Raw genomic sequence first — 16,773 nt, forward strand, 5'->3', positions numbered from 1 at the left:
AGGGCGCCTGCAGCCCGCCGCGCGCCGCTCTCGGGCGGGAGCCGTCCCTCCGTGCACAGCTAGGGCGAGCGAGCCGGCCCCGAGCCCGTGCGGGCCAGCCGGCGGCTTCAGGGCGGAGGCTGCGGAGGCGCCCGGGCTCCGGGACCCCGCACCCGGCACCCGACCGCGCCCCCACCCCGCCAGCCCGGCTCCCGGCGCCCGCGAGCGGGGCTGCTGGCATCAGCCGCCGGACGGGACCCGGCCGAGGTCCCGGGGCGCTGGCAGGGGCCCGGGCGACCCTCCGAGGAAGAACTTCTCGGGGGCGGGTCCCCGGCCCCCGGTCGCCCGCTATTGTCTGCGCGCGGTGCTCGGCGGCGGCCCGGGGCGCGGGAGACGCGGGCCGGGCGGGGCCGGGCCCAGGGCGGCGGCGCAGGAGCCCGGACAGCCGGAGGCGGCGGCGGCGGCGGCGGGGCGGCGAGCGCGGGAGCCGAGCCGAGCCGGCGGGCCGCGGTCGAGCGCGATGCCGGCGGCGGCCGGGGACGGGCTGCTGGGCGAGCCGGCGGCGCCCGGGGGCGGCGGCGGCGCCGAGGACGCGGCCAGGCCGGCGGCGGCCTGCGAGGGAAGTTTCCTGCCGGCCTGGGTGAGCGGCGTGCCCCGCGAGCGGCTCCGCGACTTCCAGCACCACAAGCGAGTGGGCAACTACCTCATCGGCAGCAGGAAGCTGGGCGAGGGCTCCTTCGCCAAGGTGCGCGAGGGGCTGCACGTGCTGACCGGAGAGAAGGTGAGCCGCCCGGGGCGCGGGGTCCCCGGGCCCTCGGGGCGGGAGGAGCGGAGGGGACCCCGCCGGGAGCACTGCACCGGGAGTCAGGCGGCGCAGTCCCGGCCGGGCCCCTCCCCTCCCCTTTCCCCCTGTCTTTCCTTGCGGGTGGGGAGAGGGGACGAGTCCATCGCGCGCGCACGCCCCCGCGACCGAGCGACCGGCCTTTCCCGAGGGGCGGAGTGGGGTCGGCTTCCCCGGGGGGCGGCTGGTTTACCCACGAAGCCACCCGCAGCCTTTTTGCTCCTCGAAGGGCGCCGCCTGGTGGACGCCAGCGCGGGGGTGGGGTGGGGTGGAGGTGCTGCGTTCTTGCGGCCCCGAAGGGGTCCCGGATGCGTGGAGCCGCAGGAGTCAGGCTGTTGTGTCGCGTGGGCCGTTCCTCTGAGGGTGGGGGAGCCGCTTGGCCAGCCCTTGGGGAAGCTTAGACTCTGATTCCTCTCCTGGGCTTCGGAGGTGGGGCAAGGCCGAGACTCCCAGGGACGTTTTCCACCTGTAGGCTGGCACAGCTAGGGAAGTTTTTCGTGCTCAGATGAGGGTTTTCTGCCTCCCCGCCCCCCCGATCTCACCCACCCCTCTGTCCCCCAGCCGTGCCCATCTCCTTCCTCCGTCCCTCCTCCATTCTCTTCAGCCACTGGGTGGGAGCTGCAGGCACCGAACTACACACTGGCATCCCCAGGCTTTGGGGTTTGGGAGGTGCCTTCGATCTTCCAGGAAGAAGGGAAAGCAAAGGAAGAGCCCCAGAGACCGAAGGGGCACAGACCCCCCACCAAGAAGTTAGATGGTTGTGAACCCCTGGCCAGGTGTTGCCAGGGTAGCTCTAAGTTGTAACTTGGATCTGCGAGAAGAAACCCAAGATAGGATGACTTGTTTTGCAGGGAGTGGCCCAGACTCCGGGTCACCCCAGGTGGTGAGGCTGCCTGGCAGCTGCCCAAGTTTTGGGGCAAGCTCATGGTCATCTCAGACTCAAGGTTCCCCCTTCTCTTTGTCGTCCCGTCCCCCCCGCCCCAAGGCTTGGAGTCTCCCAGCACTGGCCTGGGAGTGGCCCCTTTTGGTGGCTCATTGATCAGGGAGGGATCAGCATATGGGGTAGAGGGAAGCTGTAGGCTTCCTACCTACCCTTCTGCCCATGGACTTGGGATTCTCTGCGCAGCCTGGGAGTTCCTGGGAGTGCCAGACTGTGGAGCTCCGATTCTAGGGTGAGCTGCCTTGCCTTCCTGTCCCCAGCCTCACCTAACTTTGGTTTTCCTGCTCCTTTTCCCACTGGGTTCAGAAGCCCCTTGCATTTGAGTGCAGGTCTCCATCACCGTTGTCGTTTGTCCTGTCTCCCTTCGGTGCTCCCCATTCTGGTGGGGTACCTTTGTTTTGCGTAGGTGGGGTTAGAGGGAGTAGTCTAAAAAGTGCCTCTTGCTTGAATTTCCATGTAAAAAGGGAGTGCACAGAATGAACTCACTGAATTGAGGAACTCTTCAAAGACGTAGAAAAAACACTCCTAACCTCATTCTAGTCCAAGGGGAGCACAGCATACTTTCCTCCTTTGGTTTGCAGTGGGCCGGCCAACTTACACATCCGGCTGGGGTGCATGGCCGAGGCCCCCTCGCCAACTACAGTGGGCTCACTTCCCCATGCCTGGGCAAATTCCTGTTGGCATGGGTAGTAGACCTTTGTTTTTCCTTTGAAACATACAGGATTCTGCCTGGTTGCGCACGTTGCCTCTTGAAACTTAGCAAAAAGAGACGAGACTGGATACTGACAGCATATGGCCAGCATTAGCAGCACATTCATCTCGCCTGGCCGGCTGCTCGGCCTCGGCTGGCTTCTCTCTCCACTGTCCCATGCCCCGTTGTGCCTCCGGCTCCTCACTGGTGCGTTTTGCTCCGTAACATGAGGCTGTTGGCCTTGGCCGAACCAGGCGAGGATGCACTCCGAGCTCAGGCTCTACTGGGGGGGGGGGGGCTTCAGGAGCTCCGTGCTGGGCCCAGATGACAAGCTGGAATGCAGGGAGGTCTTGCCCAAACGGGGTCCAGATGGGTGTTCTGCACCCCTAGGTGTCCATGTTCTTCCTCTCCCGTTTTATCTTTCTTTCTTTCTTTTTTTCTTTTTTTTTCAAGATCTATTTATTTTAGAGAGAGTGTGCAGGTGAGCTGGTGGGGGGAGAGGGGAGCGGCAGAGGGGGAAGGAGTGAGAATCTTCAGCAGACTCGCTGCTAAGCAGAGCCAGCTGGAGGCTTGAACCCACAACCCTGAGATCACAACCTGAGCTGAAAATCAAGAGTCAGACACTCAGCTGACTGAGCCACCCAGGTGCCCCTTGCCTTACCTTTCTTAAGTGAATCTCACCCAGTCTCCGGAAGGGGAGGAGACCATTAACTGGCTGTCAAGTTGTCATTCTCGACGGCTTGATTGGCTCTAGTCCTGAGAATCCGTGCTTTGGGAGTACAAGCATCATGAGAAATCTGGATTTTAGTTCACTTAATTGCTGGCTTTAAGGAAACATTGGGTGTGATTCATAGCTTTTATCTCCCAAATCCAACACCTTTAATGCTTAACTAACAGATGAGGGTTTTGGCAGATCGCAGAGCTTAAAATGTGTGTGTGCGCGTGTGGGCACACACATGCACGTGCATGCATGACCTTGGGAGGGATTACTGAGTTCACGAGCCCCCATCCACACTCACCTTCTGCATATTGTCTTACTAAGCCCAAACGGAGGTGAAGTCAACCTCCTGCTATGTGCAGCCTTGCCCTCTTTTCACAAGGGGAGCAGTAAGAGGGTTTTCAGACTGGCGGAGGGGTACTTACATGAACGTAGCAAGGGGAGACTTTAAGGTGACAGTACCCTGGGGGAAGGGAAGCGAGGTGTCCCTCCCAGGGGGTGATGTCAATGGCCCTTTCCAGCCTCTGCTCCCCAATACTAACCCCCTTTTTTGGGGTGTATACTTTGGATAGAGCCCTCCACTTTCATCCTTGCCTTCCTTTTTTAAAGGACATAGACCACAGCGGGAGGGAAACTAAGTCATGAGCACTGCAGTAAGAAATGGATGCACGGCCCCACGCCGTCCCCGGAGGGGCAGGCCCCGGGGCGTCTTGTGATGGGGAATCCATTCATGCAAAAGCTGAAAGGTGGGATGGAGAAAGGGAAGAAGAGGGGGTACCCACATTTGGCCTGCCTCATGGTTGCACTCAAACTATGCACTGCATTTTGGGTGATCTGTGCCAAAATCCAGAGTGCTGCTGGTTTAGGTGCATAGGATGAAGGTGTGTGTGTGTGTGTGTGTGTGTGTGTGTGTGTGTGTGTTAATTATACCTCGGTGCACATTTCCAGAAAGATTTGGGCAATATCCTCTCTCCCCGGCTTGCTGGGAATTAACGGTCCAAGATGACAGAAAACCACTGTTCCCTGACTTTCATCTCAGCCTTCAATCCTATCTCATCAAGAAGCTTCCTTCAGCCACTGCTGTCTGCTGGGCAGTCTTTTGCCTGCCTTTTTCCTCTGAAGTTGTTTGAAAGTCATTTGGATCAACGTGGCGCTGTTGCTGCTTGAAAAAGAAAGAGTGGGTTTGGGTGACATCTACTTTTGTCCTCCTTTAGCTTTGAGTGGATGTCATCTCTCTTCATATGGCTTTAAAAATAAGTAATTCACTTGGTCATGTGAGATGCTTAACTGGTATGTTCTTAGGGCACAGTGTCTGTGACTCCAGGAAGCTGATGATTGGAGGAGGAAAAGGGACCACAAAATCGGATTTTGAAGAGAATTCACTGTGGCTTTGACAAAGAGCAAAGTTGATGAACAGGGGTATTGAGTGATGACTTTGAAAGACCCAGAGAGGCTGTGCTCGCTGCCCCTGAAATTGGTCCCCAATACCTATGCATTGTATCATTTTGGCACATAATAGGTTATTAGTACTTTTTTTTTTTTTAAAAGACTGGCTAAAAGAAAGTTGGAAAGGCTGACGGAGGAAAGTATGGTATATTTCAGGTAGAGAGCTAGTTTTAGAGGCAAAGCTGCAAAAAAGGGACAGAGGTTGATGCCACAGAGGACCTCCTTTTGTATTTAAGTCTTTCTAAGATACAAAGTTGGGTACATAAATGATTGGGTAAGATGTTTAAATATCTTGTTCTAACCCTTGGTTAAAAAAAAAAAACAAAACCTATTTGTCACTTTTGTTGGAGCTATTTCAGGGCTAAAAATAAGGGTTGCCTGCTTAGTAAGTTGCCAATAATTATGCTTGGAGCACGACAGTGCCAGATACCTGGAGTGAAGTAGTTACTAAAAATACAATTTACTATGTTTTGCAGAACAGGAAATATGACTAATTTTAGAGATGGCCTTTTGGCAGATCTGTTTTTAGCAAGTGTTTCTGAAACAAACAGGTGCTAAATCCTGTATATCTATATCTATATCTATATCTATATCTATCTATATATTTTTTTTTTTGAAGTGCTAGAAATTTAGGGGTAATAGCTCCGAGGAACAAGAAATGCTTAGAGAACTGGAAATTCCTATTAATCTGCAGCAGGGATTTCTTGGCAAGAAGGAGGCGTTCAGTGAAAGCACCTGCTCAGCCTGGCGTGCGTGACAAGGCAATGCCTGTAATTTCCGAGATTGGATGCCGCAGTTGCGGCACATTCTTTCTGAACTTCCTGCCCCATCTCATCTTTTTGAAGTATGCGTGAAGGGTGGAAATTGGCACGTAGGGCTCCGTGCTTAGTGTTCGTCGATGCGCAGGTCCCGTGGGCTTAAAAGGGAGCTTAGGGATCGGCACCACAGTGCTGCATGGAGCCCACGAAGAGCGGTCCAACCCTCAATTTTCTTTGCAGGTGTTGAGTCACGGTAAGGGCTGGGGGGCGGGGCTTGAGGACGGAGATCTGCACGCTGGGAGCGAGTGGCAGCTGTGTCGTCTGCCCCAGGGAATGGGCAGGCTCTGCGTGTCCTTAGTGACTGGGTAGTTTGGGCATGAAATATCTTTTCCCTTGGGACATACGCCCCCTCTCCATTATTGGGGGTAACCCGGTGACCTGCTCTCTTGGCTGATGGAAACGCATAGACAAACCTGCAAGCCTTATTCTCAGCAAACTGGCCAGAGCTTTTCTTCTGCTCAGCCTGGGCCCTCCCTGGCCACTTCCACATGCGGACCTGAATTGAATTTTGGGCTCTCTTTTGGGGGGCCGCTGTCTGGTAGGGTGACCGGTAGGAAGGAGGTGAGCCAAGGGGCCTGAGTAGGACCCGAGGAGGTTGATAATGTGTTGGAGGGAAGGAAGGGCTACTGCCTCTCCTTGATCACAAGGATCAGCCCTCAGGGGTGTGGTGTAGCGTGTTTTGTGGTTTATCCGGCGTCCTCGTGCATTTTCTCACCACACGCTTGCAGCGGCCCTGGGCAGCTAAGAAGCCACTTGCTGGGGCTCTTACTCCCTGTACGGATGACGCGGAGGAATGGGGAGTAGATTTTTCCCTCTGACCTCCTCTTCTCTCCCCTGAGGGCTGCATAACAAATAACCATAAACCAAGTGGCTTAAATTTATTCCCTCCCAGTTCTGAAGGCCAGGAGTCCTAAATCCACGGGTCAGCCAGGCCGGGCCCCCTCCGGAGAGTCTAGGGGAGGATCCTTCCTTGCTGTTCCGGTTTCTGGTGCTCACCGCCCAGCCGTGGCATTTCTTGGCTTGTGGCTATGTGGCTCCAGGCTCTACCTCCGTCTTCACGTGGCCTTCATCCTTCCGTGTGTCACCTCTGTCTCCAAATATGCGTCTCCTTATAAGAACACCAGTCCTTGGATTTAGGGCCGACCCTGAGCCAGTAGGACCTTTTCTTCCCTTGATGGCATGCAAAGACACTGTTTCCAATTAGGTCCCGCTCACAAGTGCTGGGAGTGGGACCTGAACATGTCTTTTTCTGGGACCCAGTGCAGCTCGCAGCGCCCATGAAGACTGTGAGGCTTGTGTTGCCCAGGGTTTCCTGGGAAGCAGGCCTTGAGATGGACAAGAATTTGGTTTCTGGGAGTATCCTCACACGGGGACTTTGGAGGGGAGGGGAGGGGAGGGAGGGGCAGAGCAGCATCGGGCAGGGGGAGGAGTTGGGCTCCAGTGCATGGGGTCTCTGCCCGGCCATGGAGCTGAGATGGTCTTACACAGGTGTCTGAGTTGGTGTGAGGGGACCTGTCACTGGAGGGGGGCTGCCCTGGGAAGGGGGCATGGCCTTGGGCACTTGCCGAGGGCCATTTCTGGGGGGCTCACAGCTGTGAGTCAGCAACAGCAGGGAGGAAATTCCTTAGCCTTGAAGCGGAGGAAGCTGGGAAGCAAGCCCGGTGTCCACGGGGCAGCTCTGAACCCATGTCCCATAATCTCAAAGGCAATAGATAGAACTTATGGTGGGTGGCTGAAAAAAAAGAAAAAGGGGACTGTTGTGGGAGATGAGAACCGTTAAAGGAGCAGTGGCCCCCTCTTGACTCGGACATAACATGCCCTAAGAGTAAGCACCTGTGTAGAAATACGGCTTGGGACCCTCGGGGTGTTTTGTCTACCCGAGAAAGCCCCCTGGGGAGCAGTGCTGGTGGCAGGAATGGCCGGCCTTGGTGTTTGGAATCACAGAGGTCAGCTTGACACTTGTCACTCTCTCCCCGCTTACCCCCAGAGAGGCTTTGTCTTCCCTCAAAGTGCTTCTCATCCCCTCCATTAGTTTGCTGGGGCTGTTGTAACTAAGTGCCACCAACTGGATGGCTTCACCATGAAGTTACTGTCATAGAGTTCTGGGGGTTAGTCAAGATCAAGGTGCTGGGCGGAGTTGGTTCTTCCTGAGGGCTGTGAGGGAGAATCCACTCCGGGCCTCTCCCCTTGGCTCGCAGATGGCTGGCTTCTCCCTGTGACTCTTCTGTCGTCTTCCTTGTATGTGAGTCCGTCTCTGTGTCTGCATTTCCCAGTTTTAGAAGGACACCGGCATGTTAGGTGTCTAATGACTTTAACTTGATTACTTCTGTGAAGACTGTCCAAACAAGGTCACATTCTGAGGCATTGGGGGTTAGCACTTGCTACAGTACGAATGCTTGGATCCCCCTAGAATTCATATGCTGATGCCTACGCCCCAGTGTGATCATATTTGGGAGTGGGGCCTTGGGGAGGTGATTAGGCAGGAGGACGGAGCACCCACGAATAAGACTGGTGGTCTTGTAAAAAGAGACTCCAGAAAGCTCCCTTGACCCCTGCAAGAACACAGCAAGTAAACACAGCACCAGACACCGTACCAGACCCCAAATATGCCAGCGCCTTGATCTTGGGCTTCCAGCCCCCAAACCTGTGAGAAATAAATTTCTGTTGTTTAGAAGCCAACCAGCCAATGGCATTTTATTATAGTAGCTAGGATGGATTAGATAAGGCTTAAACATATGAATTTGGGAGGGGGTGTTGAAATTTAGTCGATAACACTGCCTGACCCCATGGTATGTATTTATGTGTGGATGTGTTTACTGTTTGCCTCCGCCCTGGCCTGTCAGCCCCATGAGGACGGGCTCACTGCTCTCTCCCTGGTGTTTAGAACCTGAAACAGAGAAGGTCCTCAGTCAATATTTTTTTTAGTGCATCAGAGAGTGCTTTGATGTCTCCCAGGACAGGAGGGCAGGGTCCCCATGACAGTGCCCAACTTAGCAGGGACTGACTGCCGGCACCGTGTCTCCGCTCCTTGCAGCTCGAGGGTCTGCCTGTGTGAGGATGTGTAGAGGGGATGGGCCGTCCAGGTGGCGTTCCTGGGGAGAAAGTCCCAGCCCCGGAACAGCTGTGCCTTTGGCAGCGATTTAAGGAAGGCACCTAGACATCGGAGCGACAGGTGACCAGCCAGAAGCAAACAAATATTTTGCAGTGTCACGGGACTGTTAATGGACCCTCAGCTCTTTCCTGGGAAAATGTACCAACGCTGCAACAGATGGGCGAAGTTGCTATTTGCAAACATACATTTTTTTGGATGTTTCCCATGGAGATATATGGAGGTTTGGATCTGTCTCTTTGACTATAATTTTCTAATAAGTTTATCAGTCTCTGAAGCCAAATGGCTGCCAGAACACTTGGCAATCCTTCTTGCTCCTCTTGCCTGTTCTCTGAGCCGTTGGATGCTTTTTCGTCTCCCTGTTTGCGTTACTTCTTACATTTTTATCTCGTTGTCTTATATCCCATCCTATGGCTTTTTGGTGAGGGGTCTGGCTTTCTTTCAGCCTCTGTTTAGCTACTCTTGTTCCATGACATCCTTTCTTGGTCACTTTGTGCCCTTTGCCAGAGCTCTGTGAATAGAACACGGGAGACGGACGACAGTGATGGGCACTCATGGAGCACGGAGTGGGGTGCTGGGCCACAGAGGGAGCACCTGCCCTTGGGGTTTCTGTGGAGGATGAAATTACACTCCCAGCGAATCTTTTGTCTACCTAGAGCAACACAGGCATTTCGGGAACTCCCGAATCACCAAAACTCTACAGGAAAGGAAAGAATGTCTGCTCTTGGCTCTCCCCATGCAGATATAATAATCACGAGCATTTATGGCTCTCATACGGTCTGCTAGGCTGTGTCCTGGATGCTTTGCTGCGTAATGTAATTTCTCCCTTACAGGGGCCTTTTGTGGTAGGTACTTTTGTATTAACTTTGCAGAGTGACCCGCCATCCCGTGGTGCCCAGGGCGTTCTCAAGTTTAGCAATGAAAATCCCACATTTTGGGAAACCCGTCAGATCACGGCAAAACCAGATTTGCTCAAGAGAACAGTTCATCAGAGTGTTTGGAATCCTACTGAGGGTTTTCGAATAAAAGTTTTAGTGAGCAGCTAATCGGGTCATGAGTCAGCAATGAATGACCCAAAGCCCAAAGTCCTGGGCATGGCTGGGGGGTGGTGGGGCGCTGCTTGTTGAGGATGACATTCTCCTTCTGTGGTCCCGGGTAGTGAAGGGTCCGCTTCCCACCTGTTTGTTTTACTTTGCCGGGTTCACCGTTCCCTCCGAGTCTTGGAGCATGGGCAGCGATTGTGGTCTGCCACCTTTTATAAGTTCACTAGGACATGAGGACCTTGAGCCTTGCACGCACGTGCGTGGGTGCGTATGTGTGTATCCCGTGCACACATAAATATCTATACAGGTACGCCAACTTGTGTGTATCTATATTAAATAGAAAGCACACCATACTATGCTAAATGTAAATGCATAATTTTTTAACAGCAGATTTTCTTTTTAAGATTTTATTTAATTATTTGAGAGAGAGAGAATGAGAGAGAGAGACAGAGTGAGAGCACGAGAGGGGCTAGGGTCAGAGGGAGAAGCAGACTCCTCGCTGAGCGGGGAGCCTGATGAGGGACTTGATCCTCGGACTCCGGGATCATGACCTGAGCCGAAGGCAGTCACTTAACTAACTGAGCCACCCTGGCATCTTAGTCTTAGTTTTGGTACCGTTCGTTTGTGTTGGAGGGAGGAAAATCTCCGCAAGGGGAGAGAGGAGTTTGGGTCAAATGGTGAAGTTGCGTTGAAATCCATGTCTTCTGCAGCTCACCAAACAGTCCCTTACAGTCTTCTCGTAAAACTGCCTTCCTGCAAGAGTGAACACAGGTTATTTATTAAAAACAAAGGAAAACACCCAGGGCTTTCGCCATCCTTATTATGCAGACCAGCTGGACCTTGACCAGCTTTTTCCAAGCTCTGTCTGGGCTGAGAAGGGGTATCCGAGGCAAATGAAATGAGGAAGTGCCCAGGTGAGGAGGGCAAGGCTGGCTGTGGGGTCTGGGAGCAGAATGTTCTAGAATTTTATCGGCGCCTCACGTTAGTGAAACCAAGTGGATAAAGGTAGTGTTCTCACTGATGTAATCTGGTTTTCAGTTGGAATTACTGCTGCCCCGATTAGAAGCCTTGCTTTCTAAGTGTAGTCTTTATTCCGGGGTGAAAATTTAATTAGAGAAAGTAGTCTCTGACTCAGTTCTCAGTTGAACATTTGTATTTAGGAATACTAACAACAACAACAAAAAACTTGTTTTGAAAACACTTCTCCAGGTTTCTAAAGTGTCATTCCCACAGGATGACATTTCATTCTATTAAAAACTAACATTTGTGAGCCGTAGTTACAATTTCAAGCCCAATTTGGTGTAATGTTTGAAACGTGAATTTCCCTCTGGAGGGAATGGCTCTATGACTCTTGTACTCTCACCTGATTCATGACTCTGAGATGCCCTTTTCCTAGATCAAGAATGAAGTTTCTTTCTTTCTTTTTTGTCATAGAAGGCCTTTACATTCAAGCATCCGAGAGTGTGTGGACTAACAGTTTCTTTCCAATCACCAGACTTAGAAGACTGTCTTCCAGATTTCCAAGGGGCATATTTATTTAAAAGTAAATATAAATCATATATTAGAAACCAATTTCTTCAGATGACCAACTGTAAATATTTCAAAAATAATTTTTAAAAGCATTTTTGGGGGCACCTGGGTGGCACACAGTGGGTTAAGCATCTGACTCTTCGTTTCAGATCGGGTTAGGATTTCAGGCTTGTGAGATGGAGCCCAGAGCTGGGCTTCCATGCTCAGTGCAGAGTGGGTGGGAGAGCCTCTCTCCCTCCCCTCTCCCTGGCCCCTCCCCCTCTCCATGGCCCCTCCCCCTCTGCTTGCCCCTCCCCCAGCTCCTCCCCCAGCTTGTGTGCGTGTGTTGCGCACACACAATTACACTCTCAATAAACAAACAAATATTTAAAAATAAATAAGTAAAACCACTTTTGAGCAGGTATTTAAGTGTTTTAAAATTCTTTAAACCAGGTCAGTCACAGGTACATTCCAGAATATCTGAGGTTATTAATCAGTTAGGCCCTGGGCTAATATTTCCTCATCGCCATGCCCTTTTTCTTGCATAGCTACTTACAGACACCCTCTTCATCATCAACTCAGCCCCTTGCCACCACACTACCCTAATCACACTTCATTGTCTACTTCCATTTTTTTTCAGATGCCTTAGAACAATGGTCTTTTTTTTTTGTTTTTTGAGTAATTAAACATGAGTTTTTATCTGTGGTTCCTTGTGAGAAATAAACAGAAATACAAAGAGGGAAGTAAAAATCAGTCATCACTGCACAACCCAGCAGTAATCGCTGTGAACATTTTTGGGTGTTTGGGTTGCGTACACGTGAGCAGAGCTATGTATGCAGATACATGTACACATAGTTTATTTTTTCCCCTTTGAACCCATTTGCTACAAAATTGAGATTCCAGTGTTCTGATTACTCCCCCCCACCTTAATGTGAGAAGATTTTCTCATGTTGTTAACTATTCTTTTAAAATAAAATAAAATAAAATAAAATAAAATAAAATATCACTTTTTGGTGATAATTAGCATTCCATTATTTAGAGTTACTGTAATTTTACAACCTCGTTCCCAGCTGTTGTCCATTGAGGTTATTTTTAGCATTTCCCTACATAAATGATACTGTGTTACTATCCTTGTATGTACATCAGGAAGCCATTCTTTAGGATAAATACTTAGAAGGCTTTTGGCATATAGCCAAATTGCACTTCGGAAAGATTTTATCAAGTGACACAATCTATGGCAGTGACTTTTAAAAAAGTGCATTTTGGTAATTATTAGGGATAAGCATAATTTGTGTACTTGATTGTACTTCATCTACTCATTATTGCTAATATCCCACTCCCTGTGTTTCTGTTTGTCTTGTTGATTTCTGCAAACTTTTTACATGTTAAGGATATTAGTTGTTTATTTTTGATTCTTTGCAAATATTTTCTCCTAATTGGTCATTTGTCTTTTCACTCATTTTGTGTCTCCTTCTTTTTTGAGGGAGGGCAGATAGAAATTTTAATTTTATCTAGTCCAACCAGTTATTCCCACCCACCCCGGTTTTCTCTTATTTTTTAAGCTTAAGTAAACTAGAGTGTTTGTTACTAGTTTGGCTTTATAAATTTCTTATTGCTAAATAGTATTAAGACTCTTGCCAGTGTTTCATTGTTGTGTGCAGAAAACTCTTTGTGTTGCTGGGTGGGAATTTTTTACTCTATTTTTTACCTCTTGCAGTGGAATCTAATGGTATCATGAACTAAAGCACAGGCTTTAGGGGAATGCCTATCTTGGGTCCCTATCACCTTTCACTACTTAGCTATATGATCTTGGGCAAGGTATTCAAAGGCTCCAGACTTTAACTTCTGTGTCTACAAAATGTTAATAACTCTGGACGCTTGGGTGGCTCAGTCGGTTAAGCCACTGCCTTTGGCTCAGGTCATGGTCCCAGGGTCCTGGGATTGAGTCTCATATTGGGATCCTTGCTCAGTGGGGAGCCTGCTTCTCTCTCTGCCTCTGCCTGCCACTCTGCCTGCTTGTGCTCTCTCTCTCTCCCTCTGACTAAATAAATAAATAAATAAAATCTTAAAAAAAAAAAAGTTAATAACTCTAGGTATTCAATGGGGATTTGATATTTTATATATAGTTATATATACCTGAACATAGAAACATATATATACATATAGATAATGCACATACATATACATGTATGTGATGTACATATATATAATATGCAGTGTACACAAATATATTTTATATATGTATGTGTGTATAAAGCACATATTTATTATGAAAATATATTCAATATCGGCGCACCTGGGTAACTCAGTGGGTTAAGCCTCTGCCTTCGGCTCAGGTCATGATCTCAGGGTCCTGGGATCGAGCCCCACATCAGCCTCTCTGCCTACTTATGATCTCTATCTGTCAAATAAATAAAATCTTAAAAAAATATATATATATATTCAATATTATGTCCGTGAACAAGTGGCAGTTGGTTATTCTCTTCTGTTAGACTTTCACTTTTGTATTTAACCTTAAGGTAGGTGTGAATGAGGCTTTTTCAGATGGTGAGAAATAGATGCTCACTGAGTTTATCATGGGTGATGGAGTTTTTTTTAATGGTGTCTACAAGAGACTCATTTTTTAAAAATTAATTATTTTTATTAACATATAATGTATTATTTGCCCCAAGTCTGTGAATCGTCAGGCTTACACAGTTCACAGCACTGGGTGACGGAGTTTTATTTTAGGTGTGAAGGGAAGTGAGGAAGATTAGGGCTGTGCTTCTCAGGGCTGCAGTCAACACCTCCCTGAGGACCTGATGGGCCACTCAGCACCCCAGGGGGCCTAGATGCCTGCGTTCCTAGGATCCCACTTCCCTCCTTTCTCCTCTGCCTGGAGCTTCCAGCAGCTTCTATGGCTAGTTGAGAATATTCCTTTGGCCACCCTCCTCTCTGCCTCACAGCTTGGTACTATTGATGGCTTCTCTGCTGATTGGTTTTTACCTCCAGCACTTTCTGAGTATTACTGGATCCCTTACCTTTCTTAAATTGGTGACAGAGTGCTAGGAAGGTATGATCGTTGAATCCTTACTGGCCTTACTTTCTGGTCACCTTCTCGGGACAGAGCAGCCTTTAACAGTAGGAAGTTATTTTAACGATGAAAGAAAGCGGAAATCTAACGGTAATTCCCCACCGACTTATCAGATCGGTATGGTGTGGAAAAATTTATTGGACAACTTAATTCCCGATGTTTTGGTTTGGTAGCCAACTCTGTACTCAGCACTCAACAAAACATGTTACTGCCTTTAGGGGTTATGATTTCTTCTACATTTGTGGTTTTGAAGATACCATGCTACGTTTGCCCACTGGCTCTCTGTTAGAAGTCCCCGTGATCTAAGACCTCTTTAGATTCCAAGACCTCTTTAGATTCTCTGTTAGAAGTCCCCTGTGATCTAAGACCTCTTTAGATTCCAGGACTGGGACGAGGATTTTGTCTTGGACTGTTATCGCCGAAATTTCTGTGTTTCCGGCTCTTAGAGTGTCTCACAAACTTCCCCCAACCCAAAGGCTCCTTTATGCATGTACCTTTTCAGCCACATTTGGCTGCCAGTTTGGTCCCAGGATGTGCGAATAGACTATCGATTGTTTCCTGCTGCCTTTGGGACAGGAATACTTCTTGAATTAGGGCTAATTTTGGAGTTTAAGTATTAAATGTCAGATTTTGAGGAAAGCATGTCTGAGATCTCTTTGTTGTGGAAGAGAAGGTCACGTAAGGCTTAGGGGAAGGGAGAGGAAAACAGGAAAAAGCTGATGACTTCTTGCTTCTTGAAATCATTCCCTCTACACCCACGGAAAACCCTTCCCATTTTCAGAATGTCCTTTTAAAGATAGATTTCCTAATCTAAAGCCATTTGCTAGGTGTACTATGAGGTCAGAATGGTCACTGCTGGAGAAGTTTTCCAGTTGTAACCAATTTAAAAAAAAAAAGTGTTATCTTGGGACACCCAGTGACTGAGTTGTTTGAGCACGCCATTGTTGGTTTTCGGCTCAGATCATGATCTCAGGGTCCTAGGATTGAGCCCCACGTCAGGCTCTGCACTTAGTGGGGGAATCTGCTTGAGATTCTCTCTTTCCCTCTCCTCCTGCCCCTCCCCCCACTTGGACGCATGCTCATCCTCAAATAAATAAATACATCTTTAAGAAAATGAAAAAAGCATTATCTTGGGGCGCCTGGGGGGCTCAGTTGGTTGAGCAACCAATTCTTGATTTGGGCTCATGATCTGGGAGTCAGGAGATCGAGCCCCATGTGGGGCTCTGTGCTGGGTCTGGAGCCTGCTTAAGATCCTTCCTCTCTCTCTCTCTCTCTTCTGCACCCAGCCCACTCGAGCTTTCTTGTGTGCTCTCTCTCTCAAATAAATAAGTAAATAAACCAATAAATAAAATCTTTTTTTAAAAAAAGCGTTATCTTTACTTGGTCATTGGAGATGATCATGTGTCTTTTCATTAAAACATTTATTGATTGCCTTCTTTATGCAGAGCTACTGGGAACCAGTATGGGCTTTTGTGTGAATTCGAAAAAGGTATGACTAGGCAGACCGTTTAGAAAAAGGCATCCCCTCTGGTAGACCAGTTGGAAAAAGGGGCTTCCTCTAAGTGGCTGTGGCTCCACGATGCCTGATTTGGTAAGCAGAGTATTTCGGGGGAAAATTTATATATACATCAGAGCATACAGGATGGCAAGCCAAGCAAGCCTGGGTTTCTGTCCCAAATGGCCTCCTTCGTGTTTGTGGTTTTGTGTTTGGGTGTTTTAAAATTTTTTTTTAAAGATTTTATTTATTTGACAGAAAGATCACAAGTACCAGAGAGGCAGGCAGAGAGAGAGGGGGAAGCATACTCCCTGCTGAGCAGAGAGCCCGAGGCGGGGCTTGATCCCAGGACCCTGAGATCATGACCTGAGCTGAAGGCAGGGGCTTAACCCACTGAGCCACCCAGGAGGCCCTGTTTGGGTGTTTTTGTGAAAGAAAGGCACAAGAATCAGATCTGCTCTCAAAGAACACTAGATCCCAGAGTGGGAATGGAGCTGTGAACCCCACACAGAACTTACAGCCTTACGGTGAGAATTTTTCCTTAAAGAGTGACAGAGTAAGTGTCCTCGGGGGTTTTAGAAAATCTTAAGTAAAACTGCAGACTCAGTCCTGGTGCCCGTTCGGAGAAGCCCACTTCATTGCTTTGCCGGAAAAGAGAAAGATAAGCAAGATGAGAAACAAATTCAGGTCTGTTTGAGTCACTCACTGCCCAGGAGACATAAGACATACTCCAGCAAATGTAACAGTTAAGATCTTGGGGGAAATGGCCTTCGCTGGAGCCTCAAGCCCTGTGACCCCGTCTGTCTCCGGAGTCATCATTCAACCTGATGGAGGGGCCCGGGGCTGAGACTTCCTGTGTGTCGAGAGCTACAGCAGCTGCTCGGCTGGGGCCTGGGAGCCCCTGCTCTGGGAGCTCCAAGAGAAAAATCCCCCCCATGTGCTGGTCGTTCATCAGTCCCCTCTGCACAGTTCCTTCCTTGGATGGGTAAATAGTGTGACAGTTTAATAAAGGGTCGGTGACCGTTGCTTGCCAGTGGAGAGAGTCAAAAGCAAGGGTCTTTCAAAAGTGGTGTTTTTTTTTTTTCCCCTCCCTGGAAAGGCTCATGATGGT

At 49.5% G+C, this 16,773-nt stretch overlaps 1 protein-coding gene across 1 annotated transcript in view; it reads left to right on the forward strand.

The window, feature by feature from the left end:
- Positions 1 to 429: 429 nt before the first annotated feature.
- HUNK (hormonally up-regulated Neu-associated kinase) overlaps positions 430 to 16,773 on the forward strand; it is a 98,490-nt gene continuing 82,146 nt past the window's right edge. The window contains exon 1 of the mRNA XM_032353743.1: positions 430 to 760. Within this exon, the coding sequence (XP_032209634.1) occupies positions 500 to 760 (261 nt within the window). The 5' untranslated portion in view covers positions 430 to 499. The remainder of the gene's footprint in view (positions 761 to 16,773) is intronic.

The sequence above is a fragment of the Mustela erminea genome, chromosome 1, assembly GCF_009829155.1.
Source record: "Mustela erminea isolate mMusErm1 chromosome 1, mMusErm1.Pri, whole genome shotgun sequence".
NCBI lineage: Eukaryota > Metazoa > Chordata > Mammalia > Carnivora > Mustelidae > Mustela > Mustela erminea.